This window comes from Mesoplodon bidens (genome assembly GCF_964165515.1).
Source record: "Mesoplodon bidens genome assembly, chromosome: 11".
In the NCBI taxonomy this organism is placed as follows: Eukaryota; Metazoa; Chordata; class Mammalia; order Artiodactyla; family Ziphiidae; genus Mesoplodon; species Mesoplodon bidens.
This window is the reverse complement of record NC_138167.1, coordinates 67,779,908-67,802,295: the sequence shown is the minus strand read 5'-3', so window position 1 is coordinate 67,802,295 and position 22,388 is coordinate 67,779,908. Positions and strand designations below refer to the sequence as shown.

The 22,388-nt window shown below is 49.5% G+C and overlaps 1 protein-coding gene across 3 annotated transcripts; it reads right to left on the bottom strand.

Annotated features, from left to right (window-relative positions):
* Window positions 1–3,796: 3,796 nt before the first annotated feature.
* ANKRD54 (ankyrin repeat domain 54) lies at window positions 3,797–15,219 on the bottom strand. Of its 3 annotated transcripts, none has more exons than XM_081247847.1 (8): window positions 14,744–15,219; window positions 13,263–13,310; window positions 8,753–8,851; window positions 6,341–6,407; window positions 5,790–5,837; window positions 5,589–5,713; window positions 5,273–5,380; window positions 3,797–4,947 (listed from the first exon to the last, which is right to left on the bottom strand). In XM_081247847.1, the coding sequence occupies exons 1-7, from the start codon at window positions 15,066–15,068 to the stop codon at window positions 5,313–5,315; spliced, it is 780 nt and encodes a 259-aa protein (XP_081103973.1). In that variant the 5' UTR covers window positions 15,069–15,219; the 3' UTR covers window positions 3,797–4,947; window positions 5,273–5,312. The 3 variants fall into 3 exon arrangements, with proteins under 3 accessions (XP_081103973.1, XP_081103972.1, XP_081103974.1); XM_081247846.1 differs by having other exon boundaries at window positions 6,341–6,412; window positions 14,744–15,211; XM_081247848.1 differs by having other exon boundaries at window positions 6,341–6,412; window positions 8,753–8,846; window positions 14,744–14,877.
* Between the last annotated feature and the right edge of the window lie 7,169 nt (window positions 15,220–22,388).

The following is a 22,388-nucleotide window of genomic DNA, read 5'->3' as shown; positions in this document are numbered from 1 at the left end:
GCCAGGTCAACTCAGAGAGGTGGCATAGTGCAGGGGTCAAGGCACGGGCTGTGAGCCACATCGTTGGGTTTGAATCCTGGCTCCTGCACTTCGTAGCTGACCTCTCTGTTCCTCAGGACCCGTAGAACTGAGCCATCTGAGCCAGGCTGCATTCTAGGCACACTGCCTCGGGCTGCTCCCTGGTGCTGCCAGCTATATGCGAGATTTCAAGGGCTCTCCTGGGTGGACCCTTGCCTCCATCAGAAACCCTCACAGTCTGGGAATTCCCTGGCCGGCCAGTGGTTAGGACTCCAAGCATCCACTGCCAGGGGCCCGGGTTCGATCCCTGGTTGGGGAACTAAGATCCTGCAAGCCACGTGGTGTGGCCCAAAAAAAAAAAAAAAAAAGAAAAAACCCTCACAATCCAACTGGGGAGGCGCGACTCACCTGTCTCTGCCCCACTGGGCATGCTGACGGCCAAGTGCTTCTATAACACGTGCCATCCTCCCCAACCTTCAAAGCGGGAGAAAGTCACCAGGCTGGCGTGGACCAGTCACCGAGACAAGGGACCACTCTGGACCCTGGTCTGGGGCTTCAGGTAAGACTCCTTTGCTTCCCTGAGCCTGTTTCCTCAACTGTAAAGTGAACTGATCATATCTCCTTGCAGGCACCAAGGTCTCGGAGTTAGCTTGAAAGCCAGCATCAGGGGGTTTGGGCTAATTCACTTCGGGCCCTATCGCTGGGGGGAGCCAGGGACTTTGTTGGGATTATCCAGGCATCAATCAGTCCAACTTCCTGACCTCCTAACCCTGCCTTGGGCTCAGCATCTGAAGCAATCTGGGGAGCTGGTGGGGCTTTTACCCGGAGCTCGTGGTGCCTGCTCTGGATAAGGATGCATCTGATCTCCAGGGTGGAGGTGAGAGCTTGCCACACCTGCTTTCTGTCGCCAGGGCAAATCTTCAGACCTCAGGATCTCCACAGCCTGGTCTCACCTCTCTCTCTGGCCAGCCCCTCACGCTCCCGAGCCCTGCATTTTTCCAGGCCATCTCCTGGCCCCAAAGCCAGCTTGTGCCTGTCCATCCACCAGGCCTGGCTCATGCCGCTCCCAACTCTCCCACCACCTCGGAAGGCCTGCAATAGTTTGGGTAGCCACCAAAGATCAGCAAAGACCATTCCAGACCCAGCTCAGTCCCATCACCTCACACTGTCCTCTCTCCTCCAGGTGACCAGGTGCAGGCCTTGTCCACCGAGCACACTGTGCCATGTGCTCAGCGAGGAAGGGGCCCACCCCTCCGTGCATGGGGACAAGAGACATTCACTCAGTAAGGTCCATCAGTTTCTACTGTGTCTCAGGAGCCCTGGGGACACTGGCACTTTGGGAACCTTGGCAGAGATTCTTGGGCTGGGCTGGGTCCTGCACCGCTATCTGACCTCAAGCAAGTTACTCTCTGCCTGAGCCTCAATCTTCTGCATCTATAAAATAGTGGGAGCAAGGGCATTGGCTACCCTTTTGGCTGCAAACACTAAATCAAAGGGCTTGTGTAAAGGGCCTGCTGGCACACAGTAGGAGCTCGACAAATGTTGTCACCCTGTTTTAGGAAACTCTGCTTCTGAGAAAGCTCTAATTTCAGGCATGGTGGAAACAGCATGAGCTTTGGGGGTGGGTCCAGGTCCAGCCCAGCTGCCTGGTTGGGTCACTCTGGCAAACCTGCATTTTCTCACCCGTTCAAAGCACCAGCAAGGCCAGTTATCTCACAGCATGGTTGGGAGAAGTTGTGAATATTTCCCAAGCATTACCGCCGTCTGCCATGGGCAAAGGCAGGGATTTTATTTTGCTTTTTTTGTTCCCTGTTGTATTCCTACCTGGAACATTGCCGAGCACGTGGCAAGTGCTTGATAGGTATTTCCAACGTGAATGAAATGGGAGGTATAAAGCAAAGGACCCTACCCAGCCGGTGAAATCAGCAAACAGGATTTCTTCTTACTGCCCCCCCCAACCCCCCGGCCCCCTCCCTGCTCCCCCCACCAACTTGGTAGCTCCCAGAGCAGCTAGTAACAGAGCTAACTCCTGTGTGGGCAGCCTCTGTCCAGTTCTCCATCCTGCCCTGCCCAGCCCAGTCTGCTCAGGGCCAACTTGTGTGTTTTCTGACTCACCCTAATGTCTGAGGCTGACTTTAACTGGCTGGATCTTCAGAGAGATTTGGGATTGCAGGAAAAATCTTGGCCGGCAAAGGGTCGAGGCAGATTGGCTAGCTGCCTGGCTGTCTGGCAAGTGTGATGGCTGGCCCATAAGCCACCTTCATCTGTCAAGCCTTTTGTTCACTGTCTGTACAGCCAAGGTGGGGTTCACGGTGGCCCCCTCGCTTGTCCCAGTGGTCATTCTCCTAGTTACATGGCTACAGGGCCAGGGATGGGTGGGCGAGGCACCACAGGGATGGAGGATGCTGCAGGGAGGTGCCCCACTTGCCAGGTGGGGATAGCTTGGTCCAGGCCAAGAACTTGTTAGGGGTTAGTTCATGAGTTTCCGAGGCAGGTTAGTTATCTTAGAAATGCGCAGTCATCTCAGGGCAATTTCACGAAGTCTCAGCATGCCCCACCTCCTCAGCTCTGCCAACAGAAAGCAGGCTGCCCTAGGGAATAACAGGTCCCAGAAGTGCCCAGGCAGTCCCCAGGATGCCCTGGCCAGGCCTCTCACCTATCTGCTCCCAAAGTTCTGCAGCAAGAGATCCTAACCTCTTCTGAGTGTGGACCCTGCTTAGAATAAAAGCTATAGACCCTTTTATCAGTACATGCATACTCTCCACACAAAATCTTGCATCGTTTCAGGGGGTTCATACCTCTCTAATGGCCCGCTAATTGAACCCCTTAAACCTGAGGTTGAGAAACCTTGCCTCAACGCTCTCTAGGGTGATCAGCCCCGGAGGTGTGCTGGAGGGAGGCCCAGAGAAGCAAGCTCACCGAGTTTGAGGTCCCTTCCCTCCCATCCTGCTTCTCCTCTGCCCCAGGCTCTTCCCTGCTCAGCCCCACCCCTGGGGCCAGGGGCAAAGCGGGGCTGTGTCCAGGCACAGGCCCCAGCAGAGCCCCCAGAGGAGGGCAAGCTCTAACGTGCCCCCTGGGCCTGAGTGGGCAGGCTCACCTGAGGGGGTTAATCACGTGGACAGGAAGGAAGGGAGAAAGGCCGCCCCGCCCACCCACCTGTCCCACTCACAGGTCGCCCCTCACCTTACTCTGGCACACGGCCAGCCAGCAGCCACATTGCTCACAGCAGCAGCAGCTTGTGTTGCATGGACACACTTTACTGCTTCCTCTGCCCTCCTCTCCCCCCAGTCTTGGGGAGGGGACCTTCCCCAACCCTGGCGACCTGGTGGGGCTTGCAGCCTCCCCTCTCCCAGGGTCCTGGAGGCAGCCCCGGACCTGTACCTCAGCCCCACAGAAAGACCCTTTTTTTCCTTAGGGTCTGGGGAACAGCTGGGTCCCATGAGTTCAGTTCAGGTCTGGTCAAGCTGGGATTTGGGAGACAAGCTCCCTCCTCTGAAAAGCAGCCAGGATTCCAACTGGGTGAGAGGGAAGGTGGGGCAGAGCCCGAGCAGACAGGGAGGCTCTGGAAAAAGCCTGTCTTTACTCTGCAGTCGAATGCTTCCTGGGAGAGGGCTGGGCACAGCAGGACCTCCCTTCAGGCTTCCTGCTGTGGCAGATCCCTTCCAGGAGGGGGCGTCGCCTTTGGTGTGTTCGAGCCCCAAGGGGAATAATGTCTGCTCCCGTCGGGGCAGAAGTGGCAGCGGCAGGGGGTGGCGGGGTGGGACTTCTTTGCAGTGAGTTTTTGGGCCTTCAAACAACACAAATTTATTCTTTTATGGTTCTGGCAGTCAGAATCTGAAATCTCTCCGGGCTAAAGTCAAGGTATCAGTAGTCTGGTCTCTTCCGGAAGTTCTGAAGGGAGAATCCATTTCCTTGCCTCTTCCAGCTTCTGGAGGCCGCCTGCATTCCTTGTCTTGTGACCCCTTCCTCGAGTTACTCCGATTTCTTGCTTCCGTCACCACATCTCCTGCTTCCTCTCTGAGCTCCTGCTTCCCTCTAATAAGGATCTGTGTGATTATATATGGCCCGCCTGGATAATTCAGGACAGTCGCCTTGTCTAAAGACCCTTAACTTAATAACATCTGCAAAGTCCCCTTTGTCATATAAGGTAATGTTCACAGGTTCCTGGGATTAGAACATGGCCATACTGGGGGCCACTCTTCTGCCTACTACAACTAGGCTGCAGAATGGCGACCCCCTCCTGGTGTTTCAATGATTGGGAGAAAAAAGGCTGGGGATTACCTGCTTTGGGTTCAGCCGGGCCCTTCCTAACTTTGTATTTCTAAGGTCTAGGCTTCACCAATGCCCTCCTTCCAACCAGAGAAACTCACTGCCATGTCTCGTTGAAAGTCCGGTGACAAGCCTAAACCTAAGTGCTGGTGAGAGGTGCGGGGCCAGCCCAGAAGCCCCCTAGGCCAGAGGGTGCCTGCCCTAAGCCAAATCCTGCTGGTTGCAATGAGCCCACAGTTGGAAAGGGACACAGAGAAGGGTCTGGGGCCTGCTGAGGGTGCCAGGGAGGCCATGGGACGAGTGAGGCCTGCTAGGATAGCGTGTCGGCCAGAGCTGAGTGAGGCGTGGCTGCGGTGCTGTGGGAGCCAAAGGAAGACGCTGTGGGCTGTGGTCCTGGCCCCCAGGGATGATGGAGACCGTGGCTGGGAGTGGCGCTGAGGTCAGTGAGAGAGCATCTCTGCCTCGCAGCAGCTGGGGGTGAGGGCCTCGGCAGACAAAGTCCCAGGCACTGGGCTTTTCCTTTGTAATGAGAGGGCAGTGGGGCGGGGGAGAGTGGCGCAGCGGGAGGGCAGGGAGCCTCTCTTGCTACCTCTTCTCCATGTTCTGCATCTGCAAGCTGAGGGAGGTGAAGCTGGCCAGCAGGTCGGTCACTTCATCCACCTGCGGGATGAAACCGAGGCTCTGTTATGGGGTGCCCCCGGGTCCCCCCAGCAGCACCACAGGCATGGAGGGCAGACACTGTCTCTCCCTGCAGGGCATGTGGTGGCTTCACCGTGACTAGGGAGCAGCTGTCCGAGGCTGAATCCTTGCTGCCAGGTGGTCTCAGACCGCCCCAGAGAGAAGGGCCAGGGCAGTTTCAAAGGAAGTAGACAGAGGCTCTGAGGTCCACAGTGGGCGACAGGCCTTTCTCCTGTGTCAGAGCACGGGTGGGCTGGCCCTGAGGCTCCGGCCAGGGCCTGGGTCTGGACCTGCAGCTGCGGCTCACCTGCTCTTTGGTGCTTGTCATCTGGAGGCGGGTGCAGAGGTCATCCAGCCGCTCCCGCTGCTCGTGCCGCCCCAGGCGCTCCAGGTACTCCCTCAGCATCTGGATGATCTGAAACCAGAGGGTGGGCTGAGGGTGTGCTGGGAGGCACAAAGTGGCCTAATGCTGCTGCCGAGGGGCACAGTGGAACAGGTGCCAGCTGGGGTCCGCGTGAAGCCACCCAGGAGCCCTGGTGCCGGAGGTGGGCGTGTCTGTGGTTCGGGCAGCACCTGCCCAGGGTTTGCTTGGGGCCGCAGGCTCAGCTGAGGGGGGCACTCACCTGTTTTACCTCCAGCCGCACGGCCTCCAGGCACTGGGAGTGGCCTTCCTGCAGGATGTTGAGCTTCGACTTGGCCAGGTGCAGGGGTGTGCGGCCCGCTCGGTCCAGGGCATCTACCCGGGCCCCTGTGGGAGCAGGCAGAGGTGAGCATGCTGGGGGTGAGGGGGAGAGGTGGAGGGAGAAGGGGAGGGGACCACTCACCTCCTCGCAGCAGTGTGGTGATGACAGGGACGTGGTTGGTGCAGGCCGCTGAGGGAGAAGAACAGAGACTGAGAATCCAGGACCACTGGGGCTTGGCCTGGGTGCCCACCAGAGGGAGCAGGACTATGTCTCTGAGGGTCCCGATGCCAGGTCACGCCCCTGAGAAGGCATCACCAAGGTAGCGACTGGGAGGGACTCGGTGATCAAATACGACTCCCTCCCTGTACAGCTGGGGAAACTGAGGCTTGGAGACGGGACCTGCCTCACCATGAGCCACAGTGTGAGTCAGCCGCAAGGCGGGAACCTCCCCTAACAGAGCTGCTGCTGAGTCAGTTCAGGTTGTGTAATCAGCTCTGCTCAGGGCACAGCCAGGTAGTGATGGATGGGGACAGCCATGGGACACAGCCCAAGGGGAGTGTGGCCCTGGGGGCTCAGGCTCCCCCCAGATGATAGCAGAGACTGCTGGGAGCCCGCAGGACCCCAGGCTCTCCATCAGAGGAGCCTGTCTGTGCTGCAGAGAAGGGTGTCTTGGCAGCTTGCCAGGCACTTACCCAGGTGCAGTGGCGTGTTCCCCAGCCCATCTCGCTGATTGGGGTCGGCTCCATGGTCCAGAAGCAGCTGCACTGGAAACAGGAAAACCCAAGAGGAGCTGTTGGGGGCTTCTATGAGCAGCACCCTAACCCCCACCTGTAACCTAGCTAAAGAGGTTCACTCAAAGTGGGGAACACTGAAAGCTGACACAGTCCCCCATGCTGTTTCATTCACTCACTCACTGGCTCATTCACCCCTAAGGCTCATGTGCAGGACTCTAGGGTCAGGAACTGAGGATTCTGGGAGGGCCCCCTGGCCTATGCAGGTATTACGGGACTGAGACTTCAGGGGTTAAAGAAAGCTCTTCCAATAGCAGTGGCTGCTAGTGAAGGCTCTCAAGGGCATTTTCTGCTCCTTCCACAGCCAAGCACCACAGTGGGAATTAGGCCAACAGAAGATGCTGAGCACCCCCTCCTTACGAGTCTCTAGGTCACATCAGGGGTGGGCTGTGGTATCACCAGGGCTCACCAATTACCCAGATGGATGTGCAGGCAGACTAACTCATATGAGGAGGCCAATCTGAGCCTCACAACGTATACAGAAACTAATTCAAGAGGGACCATGGACCTAAATGTGAAAGCTATAACAGTCAGGTCTGTAGAACAGAACAGGAGAATATCTTCATAACCTTGGGATAGGCAAAAATTTCCTAAACAGGTCACAAAAATACTAACCATAAAAAAGAAAAGATTGATAAATTGGAATCATTAAAATTAAGAACTTGTGGGACTTTCCTGGTGGCACAGTGGAAAAGAATCTGCCTGCCAATGCAGGGCACACAGGTTCGATCCCCGGTCCAGAAGATTCCACATGCCGTGGAGCAACTAAGCCCGTGCGCCACAACTACTGAGCCTGCGAGCCACTACTACGGAAGCCCGCGCTCCTAGAGACTGTGCTCCACAGCAAGAGAAACCACCGCAATGAGAAGCCTGTGCACCGCAACAAAGAGTAGCCCCCGCTCGCCACAACTAGAGAAAGCCCGTGCGCAGCAACGAAGACCCAAAGCAGCCAAATATAAATAAATAAATAAAAATAAAATTAAAATTAAGAACTTGTGTTCATCAAATGAGAACATTCAGAGAACAAACAGGCAAACTGAGAAAAAGTCATTTATATTTAATAAATAATTTATATCCAGTATATATAAAGAATTTCTACAGATCAATAAGAAAAAGACAGGCAACTTGTTTAAAAAAATGGACAAGAGACTTGAACAGATACTTCACAAAAGAGGATACAAAAATGGCCAATAAATACCTGAAGATGTGCTCAACATCACTGACCATCAGGGAAACGCAAATTAAACCACAAGGAGATACCACTATACTAGAAGGGCTAACATTTAAAAGCGATAATACCAAGCACTGCCAAGGATGTGGGAAAATGTGGAACTCTCTTACAGTGCTGGTGGGAGTGTATATTGGTAGAACCATCTTTGGGAAAAGTTCGGTAATACACACTAGCTAAACATGTGTACCCCAGTGACCCAACAATTCTAACACAGATAAGTGCTTATATCCATCAAGTCACATGTACAAAAATGTTCCTAGCAGCTTTGCTCCTCCTAATAGCCCAGACCTGGAAAAAACACAAATGCCCATCAATAGTAGAATGGGTGAACCGTGGTCCGTCACACGATGAAACACCAGCCAGTAACGAGAGCAAAGAGCTACCATTACTCACAACCTTCAGGGATGAGTCTCAAGAATATAATTCCTTTTTTTTTTTTTTTTGGCCGTGCAGCATATGGGATCCTAGTTCCCCGACTAGGGATAGAACCCTCCCCCATGCATTGGAAGCGCAAGTCTTAACCACTGGACCGCCAGGGAAGTCCCTCAAGGATATAATTTTGAGTGAAAGAATTCAAGATACAAGAGTGCGTATTCTGTGCTTCCATTTATGTGAAATTGAAAAACAGGCAAAACTAATCTATGGTGATCAAGGTCCACGCAGGGGTAAGGACTGGAAGGGGCATGAGGCAGGCTGCTGAGTGCTGAAAATATTCTATATTTTGATCCAGGAGGCGGTTACAGCAGTGTATACACACAGAAAGCTCACTGTTTATAAGTTATACCACATCCAAAAAAAAACTTATAAAAGAGGGGGGGCTGTCCCGCTGCTGCCCTTAGCACTGAGTAAATGTTGCCTGAATGTCTTGAAGGACTGGTCCGACCTCAGAGGCAATCATATTCTTTCCCCAGGTGGACCCCTGGCCTGGTCTGGCAGTGCCAGTTCCACAGGCTAAAGGAGTGAGAGGGGCCGGGTCTTCCTTATATCCAGCACCCGGCTGAGCAGGCAGCAGATCCTCCCCCAGCCCCTCTGAAGTGATGCTACTCGCCCAGCCTCCCTCCCTCCCCCTCCCCAGGACTCACCAATCTGGTCATTGCCGTTGCAGGAGGCAAAGTGTAGGGCTGTGCGGCCCTTGTCGTCAGCTGCACAGGGATCCGCGCCATCTTCCAGCAGCTGCTGCACTGACACCACCAAGACAGAGGGAGCAAGTGGAGAGAGTGGCAGTGTTAGCCAGGCTGCAGCCCCAGGGGATGGATGGGGATGCTCAGGGGCCCTTCCCGGCAAGGCACTGACAATGTTTGGGAGAGCTAGTCCCTCCTAGAGGCTGGCCCCATGGGGACTGCCAATGACAAGGGACTCGTTCTCCTGAGGGCACAACTGAGGGCCCGTATTCTGGGTGCTCAAACTACGTGTCTAGGGATAAAACATCATAGAAGAATCTCGGCCCTCAGGGTCAGAAATATCGGAGTCATGGAAATCGCCAGCATAGACTCTGGCCCCGCCCCTCTACCTGCATCTGGCTACACATCCATTCCAGCTGGACACAGCCGAGAGAGCTGTGGGCTGATTCTTACTTTGCTCACAGGAGGCAGCCCTTTAGAGTGGACAGAGCACAGGCTCTGCCACACAGACCAAGTCCCAGGCTAAACGAAGCAAAAAGGAAAGGAGTTCATTGCCAACAGCATGGGGCAGTGGGAAGGCCTAGATTTGGGCCCCCATTCACCGGCAAATGGGAGGAATCTCTGCCCTGCTAACCTCCAGAGTTGCTGTAATGAGAATAATGGATGAGAAATTCCTTCCTTGAAAAGTGCAGAGCCATTATAAAATGTGAGGCCTTATGCATTACACATCCACGTCAACTGAAAGGCAGAAATTGCTGCCAAACATCACTTAGAGCAAGAAACAAAATGCTCTAGTGATCCCCCAGCAAACCTCTGAAGGACTTGAGTCTTTCAAATGAAATCTAGGTATCTCCTGCTTTGTGAATCTCTCTCATCTCAGGCTGAGTGACCTGCCCCCTCTCCTGCATCCCCACAGGGCCCTGTTCATCCTGCTGCTTCATGTTAACACGTTGTGCTGTTTTAGAGTAACTACGACTGTAGACGGAGCAGCAGCCCGGCATCAGGTACCTGACTGCCAAACCCCTCAACCACTCAGCACAGTATCACGTCCATGGTACAGATCAGGAGACAGACTCCAGCCCAAGCCAACAGGAGGCCAAGCTCGGCTAGGAACCCAGGCTTCTCTGGCTCGAGAACTTACACCTCTCCAACTAAATATAGGACTTCAGTTTCCTCGGTTTTTTTTTTTTTTTTTTTTTTTTAGAAGTGGTGTTGCTTTATACTCGTCTTCTCCAACTATTCTGTAGGTTTTTTGTTTTGTTTCTTAATATCCTGGACCGAGATATGACTTGCCCTGCTCCACGAATGTTGCTGACTGACTGAATAAATGAACGAATGAAGGTGGTGGGAAAGGGTCATGAGAGTGGAGGAGGAGGAGGAGCTTCCAGTCACCTCGGTGTTCACCACCAAACGGGAGCCAGTATCCAAGAGACAAAGCAAAGCTAAAACAGTCAGTTCCAGTTTTGTGATTTGTGCAGCTACAGTCTTTATGGAAAGCACTTTAGCAACATCTATCAGAAGCCTTCAAGATGTGCGTATCCTTTGACGTAACAACCCCATTCCTGGGAAATTATCTTAAAAATGAAAAACCAGTGTGCAAACATGTGACTGACTAAATAACTCCTGCTTTGTCCCTCTGAAGGCATCATGTGCATCCATTACAAATTGTGGTTATAACTGAGGCTTGGAATTACAAGGTGATTTCTACTTTTTACTTCATAAGCTTCAAAAAAATTGTACAGCTACATATTCATTCTATAAATAGGAAAAAATAACGCTTCCATTTTGAAAAAACAAATGGTTATGAAGACTATGAAAAATGTTTATGATACACAAAACATTATGCGGGCTACAAAACTGTATATACAGCACAGTTTGCAAGCCCTTCAAGAAAATTCCTCTGCATAGGAAAAAGGATAAGAAGGATATTCACCAAAATATTAACAGAGATTCCTTTGCTGACATTAAGGATGTTTTTCATGAAGATTTTTCTAATTTTCAAAACATTTTAAATGCACATATTATTTTCACATTTAAAATCTTTTAAATGATTATGAATTCACAGAAAGGCACTTACGATTTAACAATAGCAGGGTATAAATTTTACATCCACTATAACTGCTAACCTATACCAAAAAAACCAACAAACATGCAGAGAAACATTAAACAAAATGGTAACCATAGAGGAAAAGGAATGAAGAGGCTAATCTACAGCCACTTTCGCTGTCAGAGTCCAGCAAGAGCCTGGTAAATCTAAGAGCCACTTAGATATGAAGATGGATGTGTCACAGACTCTGAATGGAAAATTACAGCATTTCCACCAAAATAATAAAACCACCATGTGGACACCTGATTCAAGATAAACTAGATGTGGGACTTCCCTGGTGGCGCAGTGGTTAAGAATCCACCTGCCAGTGCAGGGGACACGGGTTCAAGCCCTGGACCAGGGAGATCCCACATGCCGCGAAGCAACTAAGCCCATGAGCCACAACTACTGAACCTGCGCTCCAGAGCCCGCGAGCCACAACTACTGAGCCCACGTGCCACAACTACTGAAGCCCACATGCCTAGGGCCCGTCCTCCACAACAAAGAGAAGCCACCACAATGAGAAGTCCTTGCACCACAATGAAGAGTAGCCCCTGCTCACCACAGCTAGAGAAAGCCCGTGCACAGCAATGAAGACCCAACACAGCCAAAAATAAATTAAAAAAAAAAGATAAACTAGAATATAGCCAGTATTTTATAATAACTATAAATGGAGTATAACCTGTAAAAATTGTGAATCTCTATACTGTACACTTGTAACTTACATAATATTGTACGTCAACTATACTTTAATTTAAAAAAGAGAGAGGGACTTCCCTGGTGGTCCAGTGGTTAAGAATCGGCCTTCCAATGCAGGGGATGTGGGTTCGATCCCTGGTTGGGGAACTAAGATCCCACATGCCATGGGGCAACTAACCTGAGCGCCACAACTACTGAGCTCACGCGCCTCAACTAGAGAGCCTGCATACCGCAACCTACAGAGCCCACGTGCCGCAACCTACAGAGTCCATGTGCTCTGGAACCCGTGCACCACAACTACAAAGCCCACATGCCCTGGAGCCTGCGTGCCACGACTAGAGAAGAGAAAACCCACACGTCACAACTAGAGAGAAGCCCACGCGTCGCAACAAAGGATCCCGCATGCCTCAACTAAGACCCAACACAGCCAAAAAAAAAAAAAAATTAATAAATCTTTAAGTAAATAAATGTGAGAAAGAAAATAAAAGAAAATAAACCCATTAAAAAAAAAGATAAACTAGACTTTCTGTGAAATGGAAGTATAATTAAAATATTCTCTGGCCACACACTCGAGATATTAAAAAGAGAACACATCATCTTTCCTTGAAAAGCTACATAGGTTGCTACCCAAATATTCCACAATATTAAAGTTCATGGAAAAGAGATAAAAGTGGAGAGCGCTGAAAACCCCTCCAGTTTCCAGGCCTGCTCACTATGCTCTGCCAGGGATAAGGGACCCACTCAAGGCCTGTGCTTTAACGCCCAGCTCCCTGAGGGGAACGACCTTCTCTCCACGCCTGCTATAAACAGGCTCTCCTATCCCTCGGCTGACTTTGAAGATGAAGGTAGAAGACTTCGAGCCAGGGAATGCGGGCGGCCTCAGAAGGTGGAAAAGGCAGGGAAACAGATCTCCCTTGAGCCTCCAGAAAGAAATACAGCCCTGCGGACACTTTGATTTCAGCCTGGTGAGACCTGTGTTAGACTTCCGACCTACAGAACTGTCTGACGATAAACTTGTGTTGTTTTACAACATTATTTTTGTGGTAATTTGTTACAGCAGCCAAAGAAAACCCATATACCACTTTCCCCTGATTCACAGAAAGAATTAAGTCAGTGGATACAATGAAAATTTTTTTCCTATGGCTTGTCTTGTACCTTTGATGCTGCTACTGCCCTGTCAGCTAGCAAATGGTGAAGAACAACAACAAAAAACAAAGTGGTGTCCTGCTAGGAGCCCCTCCCATGCCTTTCAGATGTTCTGTCAACTAAAGTTGGAGAACCACTGACCCAACTACCACAAGGCCTCAGGGAGCAGTTGAAGGTGGTGGCTCTCCTGGCACTTCAAATTGACTATTCATTCCCATTAACCACAAGTTGCAAAAAGTTCCTACTCTGCGGCTGGGTGCCAGGGATACAAAAGCAGACATGGTCCCCACCACCATGGAGCCCACAGGGTGATAAACGCTATGATATCAGCAAGTACAGGGTGACAGGGAAGCATGGGAAGAGTGAGCATCTGAGCCAAACTTGTCATCTGCAAGATGACTGCAGTTATACAATAAGTACAGCAAGCCTGGTCCCAGGGGTGAGCCAGCAGAATTCAAGCACTGTCTTCCCAGATATTGGTTACCTGGATTTTTCCTTCCCTGACCAGACCAGGGAGCTGGACTCACTCTGCACACTCACCTGTTTCCACATCGTTGGCATTGGCTGAGTCCCTCAGCCTCTTCAGAGCTGTGAAGACAATAAGAGTGCCAGTTAAAAAAAAAAAAACAGCAACGGCCATGATGAAGCAAAAAGTGATGGCTTCCTAGCTACCCACCATTCAGCCACAGTAGCATCTGAAGAGAAAGAAAGGGGCCAGGATACAAGTGACACTACCCTGGGAACTAGGAGAAACCTGAAATGTGACACAGCTAGTGCAAAAGCCACATTTTGTAGCAAATCCTCCAAGGTCTTTGGAGCCAGATATTGGCTCTGCCACTTGTTGGAGCTGGGTGACCGTGAACAAGTTAGTTAACCCCCTGGGCCTCAGGTCTATCACCTGCAAAACAAGGTTGAGCTCTTTCCTGACAGGCCTGAGTCGTTGCAAAGACCAAATGAGATGATTTACACGGAAGCACTCTGTGAGTTCGTTACACAGATAATCTTACATCCTCCTTCAAAACAGACCACTCCCAAATGACTTACTTAAATTTGATGATTCCTATGCAGAAACTTTTTTCTCCACAATGACACTACCTGTATATTAGAGGCTAACAGAAAGCAATGCCTTTATCATCAGAGAAATGGACAAAAATTGCAATTCATATATATAACGATTCCTTACATTCATACAGCACTTTCAAATTTTCATTTAATCTTCATAACACCACTAAGATATGAGTAGGTATTAAAGGGACCCTAAAAGTCCCCATTCTTAAAACTTTCAGGGTGTTGGTTTCCATGGCATCCATAAAATGTAAAAGACAATATGGTAGAAGTACCAGAGCAGGAGTTCTAATACCAGCATAGCCAATTTCTAGCTATGTGACTTGGAGCAAGACAATTTCTCTGAACCTCAGTTTCACCTTCAGTAAAATGGGAACAGTATCTGGATCTCAGTGAGTTTTTACGAGGATCAGAAATGATCACAAACCACCCAACAGTGTTTGGCACACAACAAAGGCAGAATAATAACTATATATTCCTTACCTTACTTAATAACTCTGGCAACATACCTGTGAAGCATACCATACCCATTCTACAGATGAGAAAACTAAAGCTGAAAGGTTCTATAGTTTGCCTAAGGCCTAAATGAGATAGAAAAGTCCAATCCAGGTCTGTGCAGTTAAAGAAATAAGTTGGTAGGACTTGGCTCTGATATGATAATATTCTCCAGTATCCCATTTATTATCTACAAATAAACACCTGGAGTTAGGAAAAGTTTCTATTCAGGAACTACCAAATGTGAAAAGCCATCGGGACTGGTTCTGAGCAGGAAGACTACTTTTTTTACACTCATGGTCCTTAGCAGCTATAATACTACCATTGGTACTGAAAGTGGACTCAGGGGTCACTCCAGGTCCGTAGCTCAGACGTCGGAGGACACCATCCTGAACGGGCTGGGGAGATCAGGGCCCGATTCTCAGCCGAGGGCCAGCCCCGCCTCCAGCCGCGCTCCTCACCGTGCACCTCCTTGCCAGTGGGCCCGAGCCGGCGGTGGGGCCTGGCGGCGCGCCTCAGCCGGCCGGAGGGAATCTTACAGAGCAGCTCATCGCGGGGCTCCGCGTCCTGCTGCCACAGGACGTGAAGGTAGCGTAGCGGGGACTGGGCCCCGCCGGCCGCCCGGCCCGGGAGCCCCTCGCCGCCGCCCAGCGCAGACCCGAAGTCGGCGAAGGAGAAAAGGCCCTCAGGGCCCGTCAGCGGCTCTGGCGCCACCGCGCACTCGCCATCCGAGCTCGAGCGGCCAGAGCGCGACTCTTCGTCCGCGCCCCCGGCGGCGGCTGCCATGGCAACGGCTCCGTGCTGGCCTGGCCGCGGGAGCCTCGTGCTTGACGGACCGACCGACCCGCTTCCCTCCGCCCTAAGCCTCGCTGTCAGAGGACAAGCGGGCGGGCCTGGCCTGCAACCACGGCAACCGGACAAGGGGCGGGCTCGGGCCGCAAGCGGGGCAGTTCCGGACCAATGAAAACCCTTTCAGCCTAAACCCCACCCCCTACAGCCAATCGGGAGTAGTACGGGTCACAGAACTTGGTTCGCTGCAGCGTGACTGACGGGTATAAGAACCAATCATAAATTTGAGATGCCCACGTCCTCGCCGTACGTCCCTAAGCGGAGCCAATAAAACAGCCGAGTTTAATACACTTTTTTTCTTCCCATTTCTCCCATCGGATCAAGGGAAAGATAACGGGCAGATGCCCTAGCCAATCATGTTAAGATGATGTGCAGCCAATCACAAAGGAGTGAAGAAGCCAAAGAAAAGGGATTGATAAGAAAGTGTGTAAATCAATGACCGTTAAAAACAACAACAACAACACAGAACTTCCCACAAATACAGAATGTAAGTAGGAAAGTGAGAATATGTTAAAATGTGGGGCTAGCAACACGAACTGTGGAGTGATAGTTTCTAAATGCGATAGATCCCGTTCGTTCTCTCGGTAACCCTGGGGTTGATCACTGATTTACAAAGAATTCTATAATTCAACACCAGAGCGACCGACGCTTGAGTCCGAGAGCCAGTCACTGACCCAGGTAATTCTCTGTGCTAGGTCCTGGACGCAGAATCAGACTCGGTGCCCTCTGAGATGCTCAAGTGGGATGGGCGAAGTCAGAGCCGGAAGCGGAAGTGTTCCGCAAACAGCTGATGATGAGCTTAGCAACCCCTCCCAGGTGCACTGTTCTGTAGAATTTTCACAACCCTGAATCCCACAAACACTTCTATAAAGTGAGCAAGGAGGACCATCCCTATTTTATAGACGAGGAGCTGAAACCAGAGAGATCACGGACTTGTTCATGGAGGCCCAGCTCTCTTGAGAGGAAGGTTGTGTCCAGGCAAATTTGTTCCTTGTCATTCAACGCAGTGAAAATATGTTTGGGCTTCCCTGGTGGCGCAGTAGTTAAGAATTCGCCTGCCAATCCAGGGGACACAGGTTGGAGCCCTGGTCCGGGAAGATCCCACATGCCGCAAAGCAACTAAGCCCGTGCGCCACAACTACTGAGCCGGCGCTCTGGAGCCCGCGAGCAGCAACTACTGAAGCTCTTGCGCCTAGAGCCGGTGCTCCGCAGCAAAAGAAGCCACCGCAATGAGAAGCCCGCGCTCCTCAACGAATAGTAGCCTCCTGCTCGTCACAACTAGAGAAAACCCCGCGCAGCAGCAAAGACCCAACACAGCGAAAAATAAATAAGAAAATTAGAAAAACAAAAAAAAAATGTAATCTTTCTCTGACAGTTGAAAAGCACTTTCAGATTTTGCCGTGTTCTCAGAACACCACTATGAGGTTTATCATTGTAATGTATGGAGAAAAATGTTTATTTGAACTCTCCTCCTCTGCCCGATGCGGGAGAAGGACATATGCCAACTCCCCTTGTAGCTAGAAGGAAACCGAGGAAAGAAAGAAACATTGAACGTGTACCATTTACCAAGTGCTTGATACGTATTTTACCATATAGTTCTCCTTCACAAGTGTCTTAGCAGGTAGATATTATTATACCCACTTTGCAGATTAGAAAATTGTAGTCCCTAGATGTCATATGAATTGTCCAGGGGTACAGGACTAGAAATTTGGAGGACTGGAATTTGAACCCAGAAAAGTCCTCTCTTTCCATCACGCTGATCTCTTTAATGAAGAGCCTACTGGAAATCTGCCTCCAGAAAATTTAAGTGACATCTGGATATTTATACCTCACTCCTGCTGAATGTACCCTGAAATAACTTTATTATTCATTTCTCCTCTTTTTCCGTGTAATAACCTGCAAAATTGTCGTCATCCCTCCAGTCCCTCTGTGAAGAACCAAAGGTGTACTTGCTGTCTAAAGTACAATTCTCTTCACATCTCTAGGATCTGCTTGCCCATTGAGCTCAGGCTAAAGTCCAAACCTTTTATCGTAGCAGTCAAGACCCTTGATGATTCTGACCCAGGTGTCTTTGCAATCAGTGTCTTTCTCCTACCAGTGGGTCTTCAAACCATCTGGTCTACGAAGATGTTTGCATTGTCAGAAATCTTTTAATTTAAACAGGATCCCTAAACATCTAGGGGTGGCCGTTACTTCTAATTTTTAAATCAACTTTGTTGAAGTACATAGCCCAACCCTCTGTGTGTTGCAAGAACCACTTGTTATTTTGGACTGGAAGAACGGGATGTGGGTTGAATTGGACCCAGTTAGCCTCACCAGCAGGATTTTAGACTGGAACTTGGGTCTATGAAGCTGTATTCCCTCATAATGCCTGGCTCAGCAACTGGCACCAGCATGTTGTAGCTATTTGACTGACTGACTGATTAAATGAATGAATGAGTAAAAATAGTAGCCCATTGGTTAAGACCATCAGTTTTGTTGGTTTGTTTTAATATATTTATTTATTTATTTTTGGCTGAGTTGGGTCTTCGTTCCTCCGCGCGGGGTTTTCTCTAGTTGTGGCAAGTGGGGGCTACTCTTCATTGTGGCGTGCGGGCTTCAGTAGTTGTGGCTCGCGGGCTTAGTTGCTCCGCGGCATGTGGGATCTTCCGGGACCAGGGCTCAACCTCTGTGCCACCAGGGAAGCCACAGACCACCAGTTTTTTTGTTTTTGTTTTTGTTGTTGTTTTGCGGTACGTGGGCCTCTCACTGCTGTGGCCTCTCCCGTTGCAGAGCACAGGCTCCGTACGCGAAGGCTCAGCGGCCATGGCTCACGGGCCCAGCCGCTCCGTGGCATGTGGGATCTTCCCGGACCGGGGCACGAACCCGTGTCCTCTGCGTCGGCAGGCGGACTCTCAACCACTGAGCCACCAAGGAAGCCCAGACCACCAGTTCTGAAGCCACAAATGAGTGGGTTTATAGCTTTGAGCAAGTGACTTTCCTTTGCTTATCAGTTTCCTTATCCATAAAATGAAGGTAAGAGTACTACCTATATCGGACATCCCTGGTGGTGCAGTGGTTAAGAATCCGCCTGCCAAGGCAGCGGACATGGGTTTGAGCCCTGGTACGGGAAGATCCCACGTGTCGTGGAGCAACTAAGCCCGTGCACCACAAGTACCGAAGCCTGCGCGCCTGGAGCCCGCGAGCCACGACTACTGAGCCTGCGCCCTAGAGCCCATGCTCCGCAACAAGAGAAGCCACCGAGAGGAGAAGTCCACGCACCGCAACGAACAGTAGCCCCCACTTGCCGCAACTAGAGAAAGCCTGAGCACAGCAACAAAGACCCAACGCAGACAAAAATAAATACATACATAAATAAATAAAAGAGTAGTACCTATATCATGTGGTTATCACAAGGACTAAATAATATAATGTGAGTAAAGCACCTAGTACAGAGCTGGGTACAGAATTAGGGCTCAAAATATGGTAACTATTGTTGTTATTATAAAAAGTTTAGATGCAGGCTAGGGCCCATGCAAATCCTAGGCAACTGTGGGCACATAACACTGGCATGAACTTGACCTAAGGGTGCTGCAAGCATGCATACACAAGTCATTTATGTTTGGTCAATCAGCAAATAGAACATGAAGCACTTAACAGGAGACAAAGAAAGTACCTACAATGTTGCTTTGGGGGAAAAGCTTCTGCCTGGGAATCCAAGAGCTTGTGTTCTAAGTCCTACTCTGCCGTGACTCACCTCATGATTTGGGGGCAACTGTTTCCTTTCTTTGGGCTTCAATCTTCCCATCAGAAGGTATTGTTCTAGGTCAGCTATTGACACTGGCTCAGGCTGGCTTGGCTTTCCTTTTTTTTTTTTAAGATGTTGGAGGTAGGAGTTTATTAATTAATTAATTTATTTTTTTGCTGTGTTGGGTCTTCGTTTCTGTGCGAGGGCTTCCTCTAGTTGTGGCAAGCGGGGGCCAGTCTTCATCGCTGTGCGCGGGCCTCTCACTATCGCGGCCTCTCTTGTTGCGGAGCACAGGCTCCAGACGCGCAGGCTCAGTAGCTGTGGCTCACGGGCGTAGCTGCTCCGTGGCATGTGGGATCCTCCCAGACCAGAGCTCGAACCTGTGTCCCCTGCATTAGCAGGCAGATTCTCAACCACTGCGCCACCAGGGAAGCCCTTGGCTTTCCTTTTATTCTTTCCCTCATCCTGTTGGCCTACACGGTATTTTATTTTTTTGCTTTTGTTTTACATTTTATGTCTTTGTATCAACAGGGGCACAAGAGAAAAGATCAAAAAGCAGGTTGTCCCTGCTGTCTCAATGCCACCAGCCGCTTCCTTCCCATGGCTTCAGATGTGATAAAGAAAGCTGTGGCTTTCTGTAGTTTTATTCACAGTCCTTTTTTTTTTTCCAAAATACCACAAATGTACTTTATTTCTTCCCATTCACCTAAAGCAAGTTAATTAATTAATCAAAATAATCAGTGAATTTTCTTTTTTTTATACCCAAATCAGAGTTTATTATATGTTTTTTAAAAAATATCTTTATTGGAGTATAATTGCTTTACAATGTTGTGTTAGTTTCTGCTGTACAACAAAGGGAATCACCTGTATGTATACATATATCCCCATATCCCCCCACCTTGTTCCTCCCTCCCACCCTCCCTATCCCACCCCTCTAGGTGGTCACAAAGCATCGAGCTGCCCTCCCTGTCTTATGCAGCAGCTTCCCGCTAGCCATCCATTTTACCTTTGGTAGTGTATGTATGTCTGCTACTCTCTCACTTTGTCCCAGCTTCCCCTCCCCAACCCGCCCCCCCACCGGCCCCGTGCCCTCAAGTCCGTTCTCTACGTCTGCGTCTTTATTCCTGCCCTGCCACGAGGTTCATCAGTACCGTTTTTTTAGATTCCATGTATGCTACACAATATTTAAGAGCAATTTGAACTAGTTGCCAACATATAAAAATTGAGAGCTTTAACATAAAACTTTTGATTTCCAGATTCTCTTAAAAATGAGAAGAGGGAATTCCCTGGTGGTCCAGTTGTTAGGACTCTGCACTTTCACTGCCGAGGGCCGGGGTTCAGTCCCTGGTGGGGAACTAAGATGCCCCAAGCCGCGCAGCGTGGCCAAAAAAAAATAAAAAAGAGAAGATATGGCAATACGGGACCAGTTGGCTGGAGCTGCACAGCAACTCTCCTCTTTAGATGGGGTGTGCTGCATCCCCACCACTCTCCCACTCTGTTACCTCCACACTGAGGCCTAAATACAATTGCCATTTATCCTCATACTTTTCATACTTGTGATGTTGTTTTTCTTTTTTTTCTTTGCGCCACACGGCTTGTGGGATCTTAGTTCCCCGACCAGGGATCAAACCCACGCCCCCTCAGCGGAAGCTCGGAGTTGTAACCACTGGACTGCCAGGGAATTCCCAGTGACGTTTTTCTTAAATGGAGTTAACAGGAAATTAAAATATCGCTTGTCTTTATCAAGTGTGGAGTAATGAAAACTAGTGTGGAGGAAAATTATTTAGTATCTAAAAACATGACATACAGTGATTATGTGACTTCTTAAGGTCATGCTAGAGTATTTCTAATAAACCCACATAAGGGACATCTGACTCTCTGGGGAAGTTTAACTGTGACTAACAATTGACTAGGACTCAGTGATGTTTTATAAATTTGTAAAGTTAGAAGTTAGCTTTCAGGAAACTGATAAGGTGCAATAATTTTTGTATGTCCAGTGGAGAAGATAATCCCAAAGGTTATGGTTTTATTATTCTGTAGGGCAGGATACAGATTTGGATCTAATTTAGTAGTTGTATTTCATCATTCCTTTGCCCATTAACTATTCTCAAATTCTTTTCAAGCCAGCTCTGTCATACTGCTGTTTCCTTTATTAATGATTAAATAAGCTCACTCTTTATTGGTAGTAGAATTACGTTTTTAATCTCTTAGTGGCATTACTCTTTTGTCTATTGTGTAAGTTCCAAAAATTTTTGGTTAGTTATTTGTTAATTTTACTTATAATTTTTTAAATAAATTTATTTATTTATGGCTGCATTGGGTCTTCATTGCTGTGCACGGGCTTTCTCTTTGCAGCAAGTGGGGGCTACTCTTCGTTGTGGTGCGTGGGCTTCTCATTGTGGTGGCTTCTCTTGTTGTGGAGCACGGGCTCTAGGCACGCAGGCTTCAGTATTTGTGGCACGTGGGCTCAGTAGTTGTGGCTTGCGGGCTCTAGAGCACAGGCTCAGTAGTTGTGGTGCACGGGCTTAGTTGCTCTGTGGCATGTGGGATCTTCCCGGTCCAGGGCTCGAACCCATGTCCCCTGCATTGGCAGGCAGATTCTTAACCACTGTGCCACCAGGGAAGTCCCTACTTACAACTTTTAAATCAAATTTATTGAGGTATAAAGTATATACAGTAAAATCCCCCCCCACACAAGGGGATTAAGTGCACAAGGCTGGTGATTTTTGACAAATGTATACACTTAGGTGACTACCGCTCCAATGAAGATATATAGCATGACAATTATATATATATATATATATTTTTTTTTTAAATTTTATAGCCTCCTAGATTTTTTTTTTTTTTAATAAATTTATTTATTTATTTTTGGCTGTGTTGGGTCTTCGTTTCTGTGCAGGGCTTTCTCTAGTTGTGGCAAGCGGGGGCCACTCTTCATCGCGGTGCGCAGGCCTCTCACTGTCGCGGCCTCTCTTGTTATGGAGCACAGGCTCCAGACACGCAGGCTCAGTAGTTGTGGCTCATGGGCCCAGTTGCTCTGTGGCATGTGGGATCTTCCCAGACCAGGGCTCGAACCTGTGTCCCCTGCATTGGCAGGCAGATTCTCAACCACTGCGCCACCAGGGAAGCCCAACAATTATATTTTTAACAATTTGAGAATTGATCTATTGATCTTTTAGACTGCAGAGAGAGGGCACTGTGTCTTAAGAAAAGTAAGTGAATATTTATTTGCAGGCAAGAACAACAGTCTTCAATATTCTCTGTGAAAGAAGGCTACAACTTAACATGCATTCAGGAAACATTCATTGTTTTTTTCTATCTAGTGGATTCCTATACCAGATGATCCCTAAAGACACTTCTAGCTCTGATTTATAAAGACTCAGCTACTTGTCTCTCAAGGCCTACACACTCCTGCCCCAAAAGGCAGTGAGCAGAGTCTTCTGAGATCATCTCAGGAGAGTGAAACAAACCAGACAGTACATGAACTACAAACAAACTGGAGATTCTCGGGAAGTGGGGCTTGAAATGAA

Coding starts and splice junctions, on each gene's coding strand:
- ANKRD54 (XM_081247846.1), bottom strand. CDS start 15,068: ATGGCAGCCGCCGCCGGGGGCGCGGACGAAGAGTCGCGCTCTGGCCGC. Junction 13,311..14,743: donor CACTGGCAAGGAGGTGCACG/GTGAGGAGCGCG, acceptor TTGTCTTCACAG/CTCTGAAGAGGCTGAGGGAC. Junction 6,413..8,752: donor CAACGGCAATGACCAGATTG/GTGAGTCCTGGG, acceptor TCCTGTTTCCAG/TGCAGCTGCTTCTGGACCAT.